The 20,530-nt window shown below is 34.5% G+C and overlaps 1 protein-coding gene across 1 annotated transcript in view; it reads right to left on the minus strand.

The window, feature by feature from the left end:
• Nucleotides 1-4,271: 4,271 nt before the first annotated feature.
• GABRG1 (gamma-aminobutyric acid type A receptor subunit gamma1) overlaps nucleotides 4,272-20,530 on the minus strand; it is a 99,023-nt gene continuing 82,764 nt past the window's right edge. The window contains exons 6-7 of the mRNA XM_069105088.1: nucleotides 15,625-15,836; nucleotides 4,272-4,855 (exon numbers count right to left, since the gene is read on the minus strand). Of these exons, the coding sequence (XP_068961189.1) occupies nucleotides 4,577-4,855; nucleotides 15,625-15,836 (491 nt within the window). The 3' untranslated portion in view covers nucleotides 4,272-4,576. The remainder of the gene's footprint in view (nucleotides 4,856-15,624; nucleotides 15,837-20,530) is intronic.

Below are 20,530 nucleotides of genomic sequence, written 5' to 3' on the forward strand. Positions count from 1 at the left end.
CACATTAAACACATAATTTGTGCCAGTTTTTATATTTTACGTCTACCTATGGAGGTCCTGAGTTCAAATCCGACCTCAAACACTTAACACAAAAACTAGCCATGTGACCTTAGGCAAGCCACTTAACCCCAATTGCCTTCCAAAAATATTTAAAAAAATAAGACCTTTCTACTTGCTTAAAATAAATCTGCAAACAACTTTGATCCACTATATTACAATCTACTTTATGCTTATTTCCAGAGATACAATGTGGGGATTTATACACTTTGATTTGTATCTTTGATTTAAATTGCATTACAGTTAAATAATATCCACTTAAAAATTGAATATACACAATTTTGTTAGGATTTTATTTTATTTTGCCCCTCGTCACTTTAGACTTTTTATCAGACTTTTAGTTTGAATCAGAGAGTCCTAAAATATTTTCCCACTGTATCTTCTTGGAACTCTATTCTCATTTTCGCAATATTTGAATGGGGTGGGAGAAGCAGAATCCTTTTTTAAAATATCTAATTCATAAAATAATACCAAACATGCCATTTGATATGTAACCAAACCAAACCACTATAAATTTTCTTTCAAAACCTTATTACTTCTCAAATTTATTGGGTCACCGACTGTATGTTGCATGAGTCAGCAAGGTGTATTGGACAGAAGGCCTGTCTTAGCGTAAGGGAAGAACTAGATTCAAGCCCTGTCTGTAATAAATCCAAGTTATTTCACTTAAAGTTACAGTGTCACAGGTATCATTCAAAGACAATCTGCGTCAGATGTGTTTCTAATCTACAGATATTGAAGGAGTTTCTCTACCTATAGTTCATCATACCAGTGGCAACACAGGTTCATCCTTTCTCCGAGAAAAAAAAATTAAAAATACTAACAATATTATTATTTTTCATTCTGATTAGTGAAAAAAGATAAAACATAATTCCTTTTTTTGAGGCAGATATCTTCCAAGAGGTGTTTTGGCAAGAAAACCAAGGAAATAATATTGAAATAACTTTTAAAAATGTTTTATTGTCACTAAATTAATATAGCTATGTGGTATTGCTATGCTGATATACAAGAACCTGTATTTGAACCGCAGCTCTACTCTATAATATCCAGAAGAATTTGGGCAAACCTCTTTACCTCTCTGTATCTTAGTCTCCTCATTTACAAAATGAGGACTCTAAACCAAATAATCTGTAAGGTTTCTTAAAATTCCTTAATCCCAATAATTTGTAAGAATATAAATAAACAAATGTCATGTTGTTAAAGACTATTCATAGAGATGTTACCCCTTCAAAGTGACAGATTTGGATTTCGACAGTGTTCTCCTGAATGCATATCATATTATATAGGAATGATATTTATGGGGTTAAAATGATAAGAGCAATAATAATACATACTATTTGTAAATTTCTTTAATATTTGCAAAGCATTCTACCTTTGTTATCATTTGCTAAATTCAGAAGTAAATTGGGAAAATCATCAGCACCATTCTAGTCAACTACTAAGGGTCAAACAGCCTAATTGGCTACCTATACTGTTAACCATTAAGGTATATGTTGATAAGTAAGGTGTTTTTGGTGACATAGGAATATAGAGGAATGAGCTCTACATTTAGAGATAGAGGACTTTGGTCCAAATTCTATCTCTGCTACTTACAACCTGTGCGACCTTGAGAAATCATTTACTCTTTCTGGGTCTTCATTACACTTCTCTAAAATTAAGGGCTGGAAGTAGGCAGCCTTTGCAGTCCATTCCAACTCAATTCTATGATAGTGGTGGTTATAAAATGCTAATAAGTGGGAAATAGATTCTTTGCCGCTGGGTCAACAATGGTCTGTAGTGAAAGCCCATGGGCCTCATGTTTATTCTTTTCTCATAATTAATCAACAGCCATTTGTTAAACATTACCTATCTATCATGCCTTTGATAGATGCTGGGGATATAAAGAGAGAAATGGGATGTTTTTAAGGAACAAATGTTTCAGATTATTTTAAAGGACTAAACATTAAAAATAACTGTTTCTGTTTATAGCAGATGGCAAATGCTACCAAATATTTATTTTGTAAATTATAAATCCCTAGACTTTTATTTTTAATTCATAAGTAGAATGTTTTCTTAAGGGTCAGTGCTTTTTAAAATTTAGAAAGAACAAATATACTTCATAAAACTATTGGACTAGCTTTCAGGATTCACCATTTTCAGAACTCTTTCTTTGAAGATTTAAGGAATATTGATACTATTTGTATTGGGAAATAAGTCATCTCAGAAATCCAGAACAGTCCTTCTAATTAATGATATCACTTCCAGTAACATTAGATTTTGAAGGGCCTCCTGCAATAGAAATTGGCCCAGTCAACATAAACATCATTCAAGCTGGTGATATCCTATAACAAACCATTATCAGTGGAGACTTCAAAAGTAGTAAAAAAACAAAAACAAAACTCCACTATGTGCATTCAGTAAAGTTTATGTACTAGTGACAATTCCTTGAACATCACAGGAGATTAATACATATTTGTGGAATATATAAATGAAAATTATGGCACTTCCACAAAACTTATTTCTACCCTAAGGTCTTCTGTCTAGATCCACCTCAAATGCTAAATAACGTTGTGGTATAATTGGATTCACCTAATCATTCTAATATTTTTGTCTTAGTTTATACATTGAAGAGATTAGGATTAAGCAGAGACTATAGCAAAAATAGAAAAATTGATACTGAGCAGAGTACTTCCAAAATCTCAAAGGACTAAGTTCAACAAGGAGTCCTTAAGGGTTTTAATAGTCAAGATTTCATTATGGAAACATAACTGGTGTATGGAGTGAGAAGAACAAGACTCCAGTAACAACTCAGCCACCAATTATGTAAGAAATTGTACACAATTCCCTCAACACCTCTGTGACTTGATTTCCTTATTTTTTAAATGAGGATAGCAATATGTGCCCTTTCTGTCACACACAGTCGTGACAGTATAATACTGCACATATAAGGTTGTTGTTATTTTTAATAAGTTAAATGACCTATACACATAAAAGACATTTTAATCATCACCAAGAATATAGTAGACACCTTTTGAAAATCAAGATAATAGGTGAACAAATAAATACAGTCGAAAAGTTAGAAGAACTGCTCCTTAGTTTTGAGTGAAATTCAACATCAAGTTTACATTAAAATAAAGATTTGTTACCTTTTCACATTTATTTCCACTGTTGACTGATTTCAATATTTATATGTTCACATCTTCATTTTTTTTGCAAGATGTTATGGTTTTAAACCCATATACTTTCAACTTACTTGTAAAAAAACATTTCTCCGGGGATTTATTCCAAGTACCCAAATCACCAAAGGCATAATATAACAGCATTCAGGTCAGAAGGGTATCATGCTCTGTGATCTACAAAGGCAAAGTTATAATTTTGTATCATTCTTTAGAACATTAATAATTGGCCAAACAGTGGCCTGTGTTATCTTTATGAAGAATTTGATTCCATTACACAATATATAGTGAATAAAAATTCCTCAATAGTAACAATAGTAGACATATAGTGTTTCACAGTTTACAAAAGTTCTATACATACAGTATCTAATTTTTGAGTTATGTATTCATATATACACTTACGTGCATATACACAGACATATATGTATGTATATATACATGTATGTATATATATTACAGTCATAACTAATTTAATCAATGCAGTGATGATAAGCCTTTCTAAATTTTGTTACGTTGGTGCTCAGAGAATAATGTGTCACCAGGCCTATACCCAAAACTTTTCCAGCCTGGTAAGATCTACCAGGGGTTAATCTCAGCTCGTTTAACCTTGGGAGTCTAGGTCTACCTCCAGGCCATGAGAAAAGTTAATTAATTGTATTTTGTTTTGTTTTCTTAAAGTCCTTTAAAAAACAACATCTACATATGTGATGTACAAAGAAGAAAAGAAACCAAATCCTTATTGCATCTTTCTCCATGCCCACACCCAAAAAATCCATATTTTCTTTTAGTTTGAGTATAATAAAATGATTGTTAATTTTTTTCTTTCAATGAAAGGGGTAAATGTAAGAGAAAAAAACTTAAAATTTTGTGAATTAAAAAAATTTAAAATTTGCTATATACATTCAATAAGTTTGGGACAGTAACCCCTCCAACCTGAAAAAAAAATGGTTAGGAAAAAAAGTGAGCATTTTCCTTTTTGAGAATTAGCCTCTCTAAACAAACTTTGGGAATACATTTAAATATAACATCAGACAAAATAGAGTGCTTACATGTTTGAAATTGTGTTTATAGAAAGTAAATTGATTTTTAAAAACATTGAGTGTAGGTAAAAATAAATAGTATGTTGATATTCTTCTTACTAAGGGCTAACAGTGTCATCAACTGTAATTTATATGTGTTTAACTTTGGTCTAAATGCTACAACTATAGAAGCCTCAGAAAGATAGTGATGGAATGTTCAAAGAAACCACTGTTTTCTTTTTTTTTTTTTTGCATTGGTAAAAAAATAAACTTCATGTAGCTGAGTTACATTGAATGATATCTATGTTTAACTTGGCTTTGTTAATATTTGGGAGCAATGGGAATTTACAAGTATAGGTAGCCAATCCAATAAACAAGATTAAATAGAGCAAAAGCTGTTGGGAAAAATATACGGGAATAGGAGTCAATTTTGGCAACTCGGATGTGTATTCTTCCTTCCCTCCACGATCCTGTTCGGCAGTCCTCAAAACAACAGAAGAAGCTGGCACAGTCTTTGCCTTCCAAGCATTGATATCCATAATCATCCTCTCGTTGTTGTGGATGAGAAATGCTGTTCATTGGAATCAATGTAGATCCAGTGCGTACTGTAACTGCAGGGGATTTCTGAATAAAAGAACATATTGAATTTTTCTCATTGAATTAATAATAACAGTTGACACTTATGTAGTGTTTTAAGTTTTAAGGGGCGGAGCCAAGATAGCAGAGTAGAAGCACGACCTTCCCAAAGCTCCGGCTTGCACCTTCCCCAATCCATGTAAAAAGGGGACTCTAAACAAAATTTGGAGCTGCAGAACCCACAAAATGACACAGAGAAGCTAACCTCCCACGGAGGACACCCCGGCAGGTGGGCTGGAATCCAGAGCAGTGCTCTGGGAGACAAGCCCAGCACCATGCCAAGGCTTTGGCCCCAGGGCGGGCCTCACAAGCTGCTGGCCAGAGGGACTCCAGATCAGCAGTAGCTGTGGCCATTTCCAGAATTATCAACACATAGACACAAAGGACAAAGTGAGAGGTCAGTGCAGTCTAGACTTTGGGACCAGGAAGTGGGAGTGCGTGGCTTTTACCCTCAGGGTGAAAAGGCCTGCAGAGTGTAGGGGGAACAAGCACCAGTCTGAGGGGTAATTGCTCTTGCTTTAACCTGCTTGCATCTGGACTGCAGTCTAGGGTGGAGGTTCTGGGGTGTGTGCCCAGCTTGCCAGAGCATGTGGAGACCTCAGAGAGGGCACCCATCTAATACCTCTGGCAGATGAGAAAACCCCAGCATTTGGGACGAAACTCCCCTGTCTGGTGGCAGAGTCCTACTGTGGCAAAAAGCCCTTAAGTCAAGTAATTGAGTGGCAAAATGAGGAGGCAAAGGAAACAAAACAGACAGAAGATTCCAACAATACACTCCTATTTTGGGGACAAAAAGGAGCAAAGCATGGAACAGGAGGAAAGCAGTGAAGTCAGAACTCCTGCACCAAAAGCTTCAAAGGAAATACAAGCTGGTTACAAGCCATAGAGGACCTTAAGAAGCAGATAAGAGAAGTGGAGGAAAAATTGGGAAGAGAAATGAGAAAAATGCAAGAAAATTATGAAATGAGAGTCAACAGCCTGACTGAGGAAAATAATACCTTAAAAAACAGACTGACTCAAATGGCAAAGGAGGCCCAAAAAGGCAATGAAGAGAAGAAGGCCTTAAAAAGCCGAATTTGCCTGATGGAAAAATAATCTCAAAAACTCAATGAGGAGAATCATTGCTTCAGAATTAGATTGGAGCAAATGGAAGCTAATGACTTTAAGAGAAATCAAGATGCTGTTAAACAGATCCAAACAAATGAAAGAATAGAAGGCAATGTGAAATATATCGTGGGGAAAAACCACTGACCTGGAAAATAGATCCAGGAGAGATAATTTAAAAATTATTGGACTGCCTGAAAGCCATGACCAAAGTAAGAACCTAGAAATCATCCTCCAGGAAATTCTCAAAGAAAACTGCCCTGATGTTTTAGTACCAGAGGGCAAAATAGAGGTTGAAAGAATCCACCGATCACCTCCTGAAAAAAATCCCAAAAAGAAGACTCCTAGTAATATTATAGCCAGATTCTGGAATTCCCAGATTAAGGAGAGAATATTTCAAGCAGCCAGGAAGAAACAATTTGAATATTGTGGAAACACAATTAGGATAACCCAGGATCTGGCAGGTTCTAAACTGAGGGATTGAAGGGCTTGGAATATGATATTCCGGAGGGCAAAGGAGCAGGGATTAAAACCAAGAGTTACCTACCCAGCAAAACTGAGTATCATGTTTCAGGGGAAAATATGGTCATTCAATGGAATAGAGGACTTTCAAGCATTTTTGCTGAAAAAACCAGAGTTGAATAGAAAATTTGACATTCAGATACAAGAATCAAGAGAAGCCTGAGAAGGTGAACAGGGAAAAGGAATCATAAGGAACTTATCAAAGTTGAACTATTAACTTTCCTACATGGAGAAACAATAATTGTAACTTATGAAACTCTTCTCAGTAGTTGAAGGCATTAGAAATATATATATATATATATATATATATATATATATTTTTTTTTTTCTATATATGAGGTTATATGGGCATATAAATACATATGTGAATGTATGTATATATGTTTACAGGTATATATAGATAGAGGGCACAGGTTCAATTTAACAGGAAGGAATGATGCTTAAAAGGTGAAATTAAGAGGTGAGAGGAATATAATGAGAGGAGATGGGGAGAGACAGATTGGGGTAAACTATCTCATACAGGAGAGGCAAGGGAAAATGATTACAATGGAGGGGAAGAATAGGAAGGCAAAAGGGAATGGTTCAACCTTATTCCCATTGAATTTGGCTTGAGGAGGGAGTGAAATACACACTAAATAGGTTATCTCACCCTCCAGGAGAATAGGAGGAGAAGGGGATGAGAGGGGGGGATGATAGAAGGGAGGGTAGGCTGGGGGGGAGGGAGGTTGGAAGCACCCACTTTTGAAAATAGACGGGATCAAAGTGGAGAGTAGAGCGGGTGGGAGGTGGGTGGGATGGGAGGGAGGGAAGTGTAATCAGTCTTTTACAATGTATCTACTATGTTATTGTTTTGCATTAGCCACACATGTGCAACCTATACTGAACTGCGTATCTTCCCAGTAGGGGTGGGTGATGGGGAAGGAGGGGAATGAATCTGCAATTGAAAGTTTTGAAATCAAATATTCAAATATGTATATGTATATATATATATGTATATATGTATTAAATTAATGCCATCTTACACGTAATTGGGAAATGGGATGTGCAGGCACTGAGGCAAAATAGAGATCCACTGGAAAAGTGGAAAGGGTTATGGGGGAAAATATGGGAGAGAGCAGATTGGAGGAGGGGATATCCTGTGGGACTGCTATTTTGGGGCGGCGGGTGGGGGAGAAATGGGGAGAAAATTTGTAACTCAAAATTTGGCAGAAACAGATGATGTAAATCAGAATTTAGTAAAGCATTAAAAAAACAAACAAACAACAAAAAAAGAAATATTATCTTATTTCCTGCCCATTCAAAACTCAGAAAAGGATACTAATGGCATAATGAAAATGTGCATATTTGTCTCTTTGTCCATGTCCTTGAACATTTTTCTGTTTTCATAATTGACTTATGGAATACATATAAGTTAATGGGGGGGGTGGGAAACACAATCCAAGATCCTTTCTAGTTTTATAGCTCTAATCTCATTAGAAACAATACTTATAAATTTTAGAATATTAGGTTCTTCACAGCATTTCTGTAAAGCTCACATTAATAATCAACCAATTCATAAACATTTATTAAGAACCTCTGCATCAGGCATTCTGCTAAATACTAAAGATCCAATGATGAAAGATGAAACAATCTCTTCTCTTAAGGAGTTATTATTTCATGGGGAAAGACAACCTGTACACATAAAATTTTACATGTAATAAATGTGTACAGAATAAATATGACACAGATGAGGTATCTAAATAATAGATAGTTAGTGAGGGGTCACCAGCAGTTTGCAGGATTAGGAAAACATCTGGTAGAAAGTAGTGCTTGAACATATTCTTAAATACAGTGGGAGGTTACATGAGGCAGAAGGGAGGAAAGGGCGAATTACAGGTATGGGGCATGACCCATGCAAAAGTATAGAAATATGAGTTGGAGTGCCATACATGAAGTGTTTTTCAAGTCTTATAAGTGAGAGATCTTGTTCTATTATTGCTCCTAACAGATATTTTTGGCAGCAAATTTTTACAAATGACCTATGTAGAAGATTTATAATTTTATAATAACTATAAAATAATAACTATGAAATATATTTTACATGACCAGCATATATACTAAATAACTTTAAAAGGGAAAATATCATGTATGTGTTCAAATAATCCTGCTTATTTGAACAAATATACACATGACTATATCTATTTGCCAAAGTAACAAACTAGCTGTCACTCCAGCAATGGAATAGAATATTGGGAATGTATTGATTTGTATACTGGAAACCACTGAAGAATTATCCAGTGAAATGTGTCCAGTAGAAGTCTGCTTATCTTAACTGCACCCAAGGAAAAATGCATTTTAAAAATTCACTTAAGCCTAGTCACAGCTAATAATGAATAATGATGCAAAGATGAGAGAGAGAGACAGAGAGACAGACAGAGTCAGAGAGACAGAGAGACACAGAGAGAGACAGAGAAAGAGAGAGAGAGAGAGACAGAGAGAGAGAGTTTGATTTATTTCATGTGAATTTTTCAATACTATGGAATGGGGTGGAATCTGGGCTTTCAGTTACATCTCTTTCCTACAATGACAACTTTTATGACTAGGAAACTGTCCCTGAAAGCAGCAGGGAACTTACCATGCTCAGGAAATAGTTCTCTCTTTGAAGTTGAAATTAAAATCAAATTCCAAGATTTATTTAATTATTAATTAAAAATAATTCTGGGTTACTGCTTAACTTATGGAACAGGCCTATATTCCCCACCCATAGTGTTACTAAATGGTCATTTTAACATACTTTATAGTCAGTCCCCGACCCTTCATAGCTGTTCAAGTAAGCTACTTGTTGCAACCACTGTCACATATTCTTTTCCAGGAGATTTGCCAAATGCCATTCACAAGAATTTTTAACATGCCTGAAAATTCTGTTGTTGCTGATATTCATCTCCCTGAAATAAATATGGCTGTGTTTCAGTCACTTTCTGGGACCCTCATCCCTTTTTTTAGAGCTGTCTCTCTAAGAGACATGGATAGTTTCTGAAAGTACCCTCAAAAATAGACATTTAAGTGATATTGGATGCAAAGAAGGCTGAGAGGGTATGGTGGTGATGACTTTGTATCACAAGGCTTTGATTATTTCATTATGGCTAGGCTCAGAAGACTCCTCAGGGTAACATTCCACAGGACAGATGACTTTGATTGGCACATCAGTCCCATCAATAACTTCCAATTACTCATTTTCAGCTGCCTGCAAACATCTTCAAGTTTTATTAAGTAAAAAAAATACCTTTCTAATCCAAAGTCTATCTCATCTTCCTACTATCCTTCCTGGTCACCATTTTGGAAAAATCCATGAATATTCAATGTTCCACTTCTTTGTCATCCATACTTTGCTTAACCTATTGAAAACCGATTTTACCCTATCATTCAAAGCTGTGGTCTGAAAAGACACTTTTGATAAACAAATCACCAAATCCAGTGGCCTTTTCTCAGTCCTCTTTCTCTTTGAATTATCTACATTTACATGTTGTTAGTTGTTCATGCTAATGGATGATGGATGATAATTCCTTCACTTTCTCTTTTGCTAGCACCTTATTCTTCTTCTAAACTATTAGGGTAGGTTTCCCTCCATCCTCTATCCATGACCCATTTTTCTTTCCTTTTTGGACTCATTAAATCTCATTGAATTTGGGCGGGGGGGGGGGGTAGGGAAGTAAGGAATAATAGACACACTCGGTTACAGGAATCTATCTTATAATACAGGAAAGTAGGAGGGGAAGGACATTAGAGGAAGGGGCAAGATTGATAGAAGGGAGAGCACATTGGGTGAGGTAAAAGTCAGAGGCAAAACACGTTTGACATTGGACAAGGTGAAAAGAGAGAACATAGGATAAATAGGCAAAAATAGATGGAGGAAAACTCATAGTAATTATAATTGCATAAAATTTATAGCAAGGTCCTCTGATAAAAACTTTATTTCTCAAATACATAGAGAATTGAGTGAGATTTATAGAAAATAGAGGCATTCCCCAAGTGATGAATGGTCAAAGAATGTGAAAGGCAATTTTCAGATGAAGTAAGCAAAGCTCTCTATAGTCATATGAAAAAAATGCTTTAAATCACTATTAATTAGAGAAATACATTTTAAAACAACTCTGAGGTAGCACCCCACACAGATTGACTAATATGAAAAAAAAAAGGAAAATGACAAATATTGGAGGTGATGTTGGAAAATTGAGATACTACAGCACTATGGGTGGAGTTGTGAACTGATCTAACTATCCTGTGTAGCAATTTGGAAATATGCCCAAAGGCCAACAAAACTTTGCATACCCTTTGACCAAATAATACCACTACTAGGTATGTATTACAAAGAGATAAAACATAAATGGAAGGGAAAATGACCTATACATACACATTTTTTATAGCAAATCTTTAATAGTAGCAAAGAATTGAAAATTGAGGGGATACCCATCAATTGAGGAATGTCTGAACAAGTTGTGGTATATGATTGTGATGGGATACTATTGTGCTCTAATAAATAATGACCAGTATACTCTCATAAAAACACCTGGGGAGACTTACATGAACTGATGCAAAGTGACATGAGTGGAACCAGGAGAATATTAAATACAGAAGCAGCAATGTTGTATAATGATCAACTGTATATAACTTAGCTATTTTCAATGATCCAAGACAATTCTGAAGGACTTATGATGAAAAATGCTATCCACCTCCAGAGAAGAACTGATGGAATCTGAATGAATATGGAAGCATATGAGTTCTTTATTTTATTTTTCCTGTTTTCTTTCACAACATGAGTAACATGGAAATATGTTTGGCATGACTGCACATATATGACCTATATCAAATTATTTGTCTTTTCAATAAGGGGGAGAGGATAGGAAGGGAGAAAGATTTGGAACTCAGAAAATATATTTAAATGAATCTTAAAATTGTTTTTAAATGCAATTGGGGAAAATATTAAAATTAAGAAAATTTAAAAAATAAATTTCATTGAATTATAGGCTCCTAGGATTAGAGATTTATCAATGTAAGAGATCTTTGAGTTCATCTAGCCCAACCTCTTCATTTTAGAGTTTAAGAAAGTGAGTCCTAGAAAAGTTACAAAATTACTCGCTGTTTCCAAGAAAATGACTTCTAAGTCAAAATCTCAGTCCTTGCTTTCTTTTCTGAGGTATGAATTCACTCCTTCAAAATTCCTACAAGATATCTCCACCTGGGCATTCCATAACAACCTCAAAATCAATATATTCAAAACAGAGATCCTTTTATTTACCTGTTCAACTTACTCCTATTTTTAACTAATTCCCTTAGTTGCATTATTTTGTTTAATCTTTTATGCTCAAAACCTTGGTTTTATCTTTGATTCTTCCCTCTTATTTCCTTCTCAAATCACCTCTCATAATCAGGGAATCACATTTTATCAATTTCACTGATATATCTCCCATTCATGTCCTCCTCATCATTCCTACTGCCACCACAGTAATATGGACCCCTGTTACCCTCTGTGTTAGAATCTTGAAATAATTTTCTCTTCTTATGTTTACTTTCTTTCCCTTTTAACTATCATTGTAAATTCTTCCAAAATAATATCCATTATTCATAATTCTGATGATTCAACACTGCCCCATCTACAAATATTCAATGATAGTTTATTGACTACCTTCCAAGTAAAAATTAACTCCTCTTATGTCTCCGTAATTTGCCATTGTTTTACCTTTCTCATCTTATTTCATGTTGTACCCTTCCACATATTCTATGGTATTAATTACATTGTGATATTTGCCTGTACTTTCCTGTCTCTACACACTTATTGTATTGTTCTCCATGGTCTCCTTGATTTCCCTGTAGAATTTCTACCTATCATTTAAAGTTAAAGTCACATACTATGTCTTCTATGAAGGCTTTCTGGTTCCCTTGATTAATTTTGATCATCTTCTTCAGGGCTTTGCTGGATTAAGAATTCAATAGTGGTATTATATGGATCTGGAATAATAAAAAAAAATTCACTTGCTTACCTGGGGATTTTAGCTGAAAATCCCAGTTAAAGAAACCCAATGGTTATTTAACTACTGTTGTTCCCTAATAACTTTTGACTGAACAATACAGATATATTTTATTAAGGTGCAATATGTTTTACTTAATTTATATAGCTTTTCTTTAAAAAAAAGACTCAACCATTTAGAAATAAAAATAGAGACCATGATAAATGACACTGCAATAATATGTGTGGCTCAAAATAATTAACGTAAATGAACAATTTTTTTACTAAACTCTTAGAAACTGACAGATTGAAAAATGTATCTTATAATTTCTCACTGTAGCTATAACTTAATTATTTTGAAGTTGTAGATCTTCCTTAAACAAAGAATCCAAGGACTAAGGGTTGAGAATTTTCCACCAACTGTGTTATGGTATGTGTTGTCTCTGTGCTTCAAGGAAGATGCCCCGACTTTTCAGTTGCTCTCAACCAGCAGCTGTGACATCAGGCCCTAGGATTGCCATGAAGAAATCAGCAAAAAGAATATTTATCTATTTCTACATGTCTAGCTAGTCATATATTTGTCTCTCTGTGTGTACACACACACAGCACACATATATGTGCATTTGTGTATGTTTGTATATATGTATGTGTACGCATATGTACATAAACATATATACATAAACATCAGAAATTTTGACTTGTAAAAGCTCATATTTTCAGGGGGAAGCTGTTTGAGACAGAAGAGGATAAACAGATGTGATGGCTAGATATCACGCAGATTTTTTGGCACCAAGCTTACTGTTTGGTTGCTTAGTCTGGAGCAGAAAAGAGACAGAGATTCCATAAGGGCTTCAAGTATATGGTTTGTAGACAGAAGTATGCACAGCTGTCTATAAAACATGAAAATGTGCTACAATCCACCTGATTAACAAGACCATATGGCTGAACACCAAACCATGGGGGAGAATCAGATTTGATCACTGATCCCAGTTTTTCACTCAGCATGCCATCTAGAGTTGAAAGAATTTGCAAGGGAGCATAACTGAACTAAAAAGAAAGGAAAATGGCTTTGAACTCTTGGAGCTCAGTTTTTAACAAGTGCTAAAGGAAATCCTTTTTTTTTTAATCCTCAATAAGAGCACAATATGTAATTGCAAATTCATGGGTCCCACCACTAACTTATTAACACTTTCAATAGGGTGCTGCAAAGACCACTGCAATCTTAAAATAAAATAATATAACTGAAATTGTATTCCTTTAACTCTTTAATCTTACTATCTTCATACACTGTGGATCTAAGGGCACTCTCCAGCACTGCTACTCAGAACCCACATATAACTTCATAACTAACTCATAGAGTTCTCACAGATTCTAGGAGGATAGATGATCTGTCCGAGGTCCTACAACCAATAAGTATCATAGACAGAAATAGAATCCAGGTTTTCTGGAGTCCACCTTTAGCCCTGTGCCAAAGCCCCTCTTTTTCATTACCTTTTCTCTCATTTTCTAATAAGGAAATTCCCTACACCAACAGAAAGAAGCCCCTGAATGGTAATTTATAGTCTTAGGGAGTTCTGTGTAGACTGAGTTAGTAAGCAAATTTTTCCAAGGTCATACAGCCAGTCTATGTCACATGTGGGGTAGAAACATCTTACAGACTCTCAGGCTGGGTCTCTATCACTACATCAAGTTCTCTCTCTCTTCTACATATTGACCATAATTTGTAAACATTTTTATGACATGTCTTAGGGTTTGTTGTGCATTTTTTTCCAATCACATGAGATCTATAGATGTTGTCTCTTTCGTATGTGCTTTCCAATTTTTATGTTCCTCCAAATGTAACTTCGAGAAATACATAAAACTTTCTACTAAGAAGAACCATGTTAGATGCCAGTGTTTAAAAGAATAATTTAATTGAATAAAGTGGCTACTGATGAACATATGGAGAAACTTGACATTGAAGGGGATGTTTAGCTTGAGTTAAAACAGAAGTGTGGAAAAGTTTCTTTCTCTCCATTCACAACATAGTTGGTTATGTTCTATCTGCCTTGAATGTTCTCTAAGGGGCTGTTTCATTTATTGACTTTGGTTTGTATGAGAGATAAACTAAAATAATCTCAAGTAAAGGCAGAGAGAGAAGCTAATTCTGAAATGCAAATATGAATGGATGCATGACTGATAATGGGCTCTATTCTCTTGGGATACATCTCCTTTTTTTTCAGTGGGAAGATCTCATTGATTCCCAAAGGAACTAATCAGACAACTGGATATATCAGTGTGCCCATGAAAGAATAGCAAGGAATCAGACTTCTGGCACTGAGACTCGTGTAAATGGTTTTTCATTTAAATGAATTGCAAAATATCCCAGAAGTGAATGAGAGTGAAAAGTGAAGGAGTAAAGAGGCAAAATGAGGTGAGGAAAAAAAAAAAAACCTGAAAATGAAGCATTTTCAAGTTGAAGAGGATGATAATCTGGGGTTTCATACCTCCTTATTTCTAGAAGCAAGGAGAACCCTGTACTATTTTTCCTATGGACTATTTTCAACCTTGTAAGTATCTGAAAAAAAGTCTGGGGGAAAAAGTAGATGGCTACACCTCCCAGGCTCACCAACAGTGGTAAATTGTGTTAATATCTATTGATTGAAGTATTATGTTATTCACTTCAACTTCCTAATTTCATGCCAAATGAAAGTATATGTGTAGGAAGAGGATAAATGGTGGAGATGGGATAAATAAAATTTTACTTTTTTGGGGGGGGGTTTAGAATGAAAAATAAGTAGCATCACACCTTTTAAGAAAATATTTCTTTAGAAAAATTGTTTCAGTGGAGTGCATCAAGTTCATATTGAACCTGAAATCCTATAACAAAGTTAAAATGCAAGAGGGAAGATCTTAGTATAAAAATGGTTAAGAATTTCAAATGACCTAAACTAAAAGAAGAAATGTATGCTGGTATGGAATTATCTTCCAAAGGTCTCACAGGTAATTTTTGAATCAGAGGAGTACTTACTAGTATTTACTTTCTTTTTCACTCATTCTCTACCATAATCCATGCCTCAAGCATTTTATTATAAACAAAATAACATACATGCACTTCCCAACACTTTATAGGCAGATGGGGGTGACAGAAATATAAACTTCAACATACCCTGGACTTATGTTTGGACTTCCTGTCTTTAGGTTTCTTCCCCTTCTTGTTGCTGGTAAAATAATGCAGTGTTCCATATTCCATCAAGGCGGCAAAAACAAAAATGAAGCAAACAGAAACAAAGAGATCCATAGCTGTCACATAGGAAACCTTAGGGAGGGATTTCCTGGCAATGGTACTCAGTGTTGTCATTGTTAGCACTGTGGTTATACCTACATTCAGACAAATAGGAAGAGAAGGAAAGTTATCAGGTGGTTTTATGGACTATTTTTTCATATAACAGACATCCTCTATGGGTCAGTAAATAAACAATTCATTAAAATTACTCTGATTATCATACTTTTGAGGGGAATAATTATTGCTGATTATAATTGTTACAATTTTGCAGTGGTAATCTAAAGCCTTTAAAAGATTTTATACTACATTTTCAGTCTTCCTTTAATATAGCAAAGACTTATTTTAAAAGAAAAAAATAATATAGAGTATATTAAAACTACTATAATTTTAATCATTTTTGAGGAATTTTTATTGATAAATAGAATTTTAGATTCCAAATTTATGTTTTCAATATTTTAAATAGTTTATGCTACTTATTACAATATAGTTAATATCACTAAAACTTTTAAAACATAAAACTTATTTTTATTGATTGATTTTTGAAAAGCAATGTGGCATAGTAGATAAATAATTCTCAGTCAGAAAAACATGGAGCATCCAAAGACTGTGGAAAATCATATGCAGCTCTGTGATCCTGGGCATATCACTTACTCTTAATTTCCTCAAATGTAAAATGAGTATAATAATACCTAACTCCCAGACTTGTGAGGATCAAATGAGAAAGAAAGCACTTATCACAGTGCTTGACATATAACAGGTACATAATACATGCTCATTCATTCCCCCATGTGTGTATGTATATGCACACATGCACACACATACAAATATATTATATACATATATGCATACAAACCTATTACATTTACTTACATGCATGCACAAATACATACACACATACCCACATATAAAATTTTATTTATGAACTGGACCTTGAAGGTATTTTAAGTGTGAAAATTTCCTCCACTGATGCAAATTATTTTTAACTTTAGGCTTAGTGAGTTATTTTGGGTAAGTGATATTAAATTACTTGACAGTCACATAGCTAATAAATATATATATATACACATATGTATATATGTGTGTGTACAAAATATTTAATTATATCAAATATGTTATTTTATTATATTCATGGTATACTGCAAAGTTAAAAATAAACTGTTCTAGGATCTACCTATAATAGCCTCATAAGGAAAAAAAATCATCAGACATCACTAGCAGCTAATTTTGAAACTGAGGAAGAGTTAGGTGACTAGCCTATGGTCACTTGTGAGTGTAAGAATAAAGAATTGTACCCAGGTCTTTCTCATGTAAATGTCAACATTCTACACATCCTAACCACTGTGTAACTAACTCCATGATCTGACATGGTCTTTTCACAGTAAATTAAAAAAAAAAAAACAAAGCTAATTCAAATTAAAAGGTGGAGTAAATAATAATGACATAATATTATTAACACTGAAGTGTTTATTAAAAGCAAGTATTGCATATGATAAATCTTTACCATTTGATAAAAGAAGAATATATTACGGGTATGAGACATCTATATAATTATAGTTTCACATTTTCAAAAATTAGGACAGAAATACAAATCTCTCTTTGATATCAATCATAACAACCTGTTAAGTCCCAATTATTATGTAGTACTTTTCATCATCCTATAGAAGAAAAAGAGTTTTTACATCAAAGATTTCAAAGTTTTAAAATATACACCATCTTCTTTTCTTTCTGTATTCACTCAGGGTAGTCAAAGGCAGATTGCACAGTTCTTTTCCCTTATATTAACAATACTGTAATTAAACTCTATTTGCATTTCAAAACTGTGGAGTAGTATTTGTTCTGATTTGGGTAGCAGAACATTTAGCACTTACAGCTATTAAAAATGAAAAAAAAATTGTGCTTTTTATTTCATTTGGACCTGTTATTTCATTGGTGTATAGAACCCACAATGAAGAAATCCCTTTTACCAATTATGATTAGCAATTTTTTTCAAGACATTATTTTGGAGAGTTGTTTGGAGGCACTAGAAGTTTAATTGAATTGTTCAATATCTGTTATAGGCAGGATTTGAATCCAAGTCTTTCTTAGGCAAGGATTCTCTTCATTACTATTTAAGTGATAGTATATTCAGTTGGCAAAATTAAACTTCACCTTCACAAAACCCATATTCATAGATTGAGGTTGGTAATGATAAATCTTCATTTTCATTTATTTCAACAAGCATTTATTATATAGCTCCAATTTTTGAGGAACTGTCTTTGATGTGGGACATATAGTCAGTAATGGTATTTATAGCCTAGCCTGGGATACTGAACAGTTATAAAATTAGTGCAGGGTAAGACAATGAATATGGTGGAACTCAAAATTATGTCCAGATCAGGGGCCACTTCAATATGCACTATAATATATTGCCTTTAGTTGAAAGCCTAAGATTTCAACCTTTGATTTTTTCACTCCAAATTCTCTGATGAATTTTTCCAACCTGTCCACATTTACTGAAGATTATCTGCCAGTTTGATATTGCTACAGCCTAGATTTTTGATGTGAAGACTTTGATAAATCAAGTTTCTGTTTAAATATTTCAAAATATTGAATATATGTAGTCACATGATGCTTACATAATTCATATTTGCTATTTCATAATACACTGTCATATGACATCATGTGTACTTAATGATAGAAATAACCTAACATTTTGTCACAGAAATAAATATGGAAATAAAGTCATATGAAAATAGACTTTTTCAGACCCCTTTAAAACAGTGAAATTTTAAAACTAAGAGAAAAACAGGATGATATAATGCACGGGGGAGGAAGAAAGTTATTGCAGTTAGTTGGCAAGCTTTTATTAAGTATGTTTCAGGCACTATACTAAACCCTGGGGATAGAATGCAAAAATAAATAAATAAATAAAATAAAACTCAGAGGTTTCTGTTCTCGAGAAGCTCATGCTGTTTGGCATAAACACAGCAATCTATCTTATCTATCTGTTTATATATATATATGTCTATATCTGTACATCTATAAAGAGAGAGACAGAGATGGAGACAGAGACAGAGAAAGAGACCAAGAGACACAGAGAGAGAGATGTGAGAGACATTCCAGGTACAGGTGGGCCCTATGGTCCTGGGATAACTTGAAAGCAATTGAGACTTCAGGAAGCAAATAACTAAATTGACACTTGCTGTTGGCAATTCCATAAGCACACTTAGTTCTTTTCTGTTTCTAAAGCTCTGTTAGCCTTCCTCTTCTTTCTTCTTCTTCCCCTCCATCTTTTCATTTCTATACTGAGCTTCCAAATAATGAAACTGCCTTTGGCAACTCAAGTCAGTGCCTTCTCAGAAGCTTGTCCTCTTAGAGAGTTGCCTAGAGTAACAGGAGACTAAAGGTCTTGGTGAGGATCACAGTAAATATATGTCAGAGACAGGACCTAAATTCAGACTAGGGTGGCTCCAAGGCCAGCTCTTCCTCCCTCAATTATACTAGGCTGCCTCAAAGGAAAAAGGATCTTTCCCCAACCTCTCATATATAATCCATTGATTAACTTCGTGGTTGGATCATTTACTCAATGAGTTGCTGTGAAGGACCCAGAACTCCATCAGCAAAGTGACTCCTTCCTCCCTGTACTACACACAATTTTTTAATTGCCAGGTCAGACCATAGAGTCTTTGTCATTTAGCTTGTCTAGAGACTACATCATTCTGGAGATTTCCTCGTCTCTAAATCCAGATAGATGGATACTGCTTACACAGAATTTTATGCTCTGTCCTCTGGAATTCCTATACTTGGATGTATCTCATAGTTTGCAGAGTCCAAACCATGCCACATCTGGCAGAAATAGGTTCTTCTATTGCCTTCAACCATTTTAAGCTCCATATCTAACTTCCCCCTGCCCGTCCCTGATGGACCAGTTTTCCAAAGACACTTTACAAATAAAATTGTCTTTGCCATGAATGTATGAGAGTTGTTTATCTGCATACTCATCTACCAGAAGCAGCTCTAGAGGCTCTGATGTTGTTCCAAAGGCTATTCCAGCACAAAAGAGCACTCGTAGTCCTTTAAGGTTTACAAAGTAGTATTTTGGAAGTATTACCTCATTTCATCCATATAACAGTCACTATTTTCCCCATTTTTCATAGAACAAAGCCCAGTTTCAGCTAAGCTAAATGACTTGCCTGTACATGGTTACAAAGCTAATATATCATTTGTTGTAAGTGGGAATCAAACCCAGTTCATCCCAACTCCTAGTTCCTATGCTCTGTTCACTTTAGTCTCTCATTTAATAACCCAAGGAAACTGATCATTTATCAAATACCATTTAAAATCCATAGAGTCATGCAGGCAAGCTTAAAAAAATAATTGCAAACCCAATAATACACAGAAAAATGTAAAATTCTATGCATATTGGAGACATAAATGGATTTCATATTAAAGTAATAAGCATAGAAACCTAAATAAAGGTAGGTATAGAATGCTATTAGCAACATCTACATCTTTGTCAGACTCCCAAGGCAATTTCTTTGCTAGTTGCATAGTTAGATGTCTTAAGCTTTAATATTGATGATTCCAAGTGATTTACATTTTACTATACATTATTAAAAGCAGATCTTCACCATATCAGGCAAACACATGAAGGGGCCTTTTGTGATTAAAAATAGAAATTCTGCCCTTAGCTTTCTATGCTTTTTCATGAAATCAGTATCAGTAGTCAGAGAGTTATACTTTTCACTGGAGTGAATCAATTGAACAATTCATTTACTAAGATAGATTAGTGAATCAATTGATTCACTAA

Source organism: Petaurus breviceps, unplaced genomic scaffold, assembly GCF_028583685.1.
Source record: "Petaurus breviceps papuanus isolate PSGF00001 unplaced genomic scaffold, PetGlider_PUasm1.0 76, whole genome shotgun sequence".
NCBI lineage: Eukaryota > Metazoa > Chordata > Mammalia > Diprotodontia > Petauridae > Petaurus > Petaurus breviceps.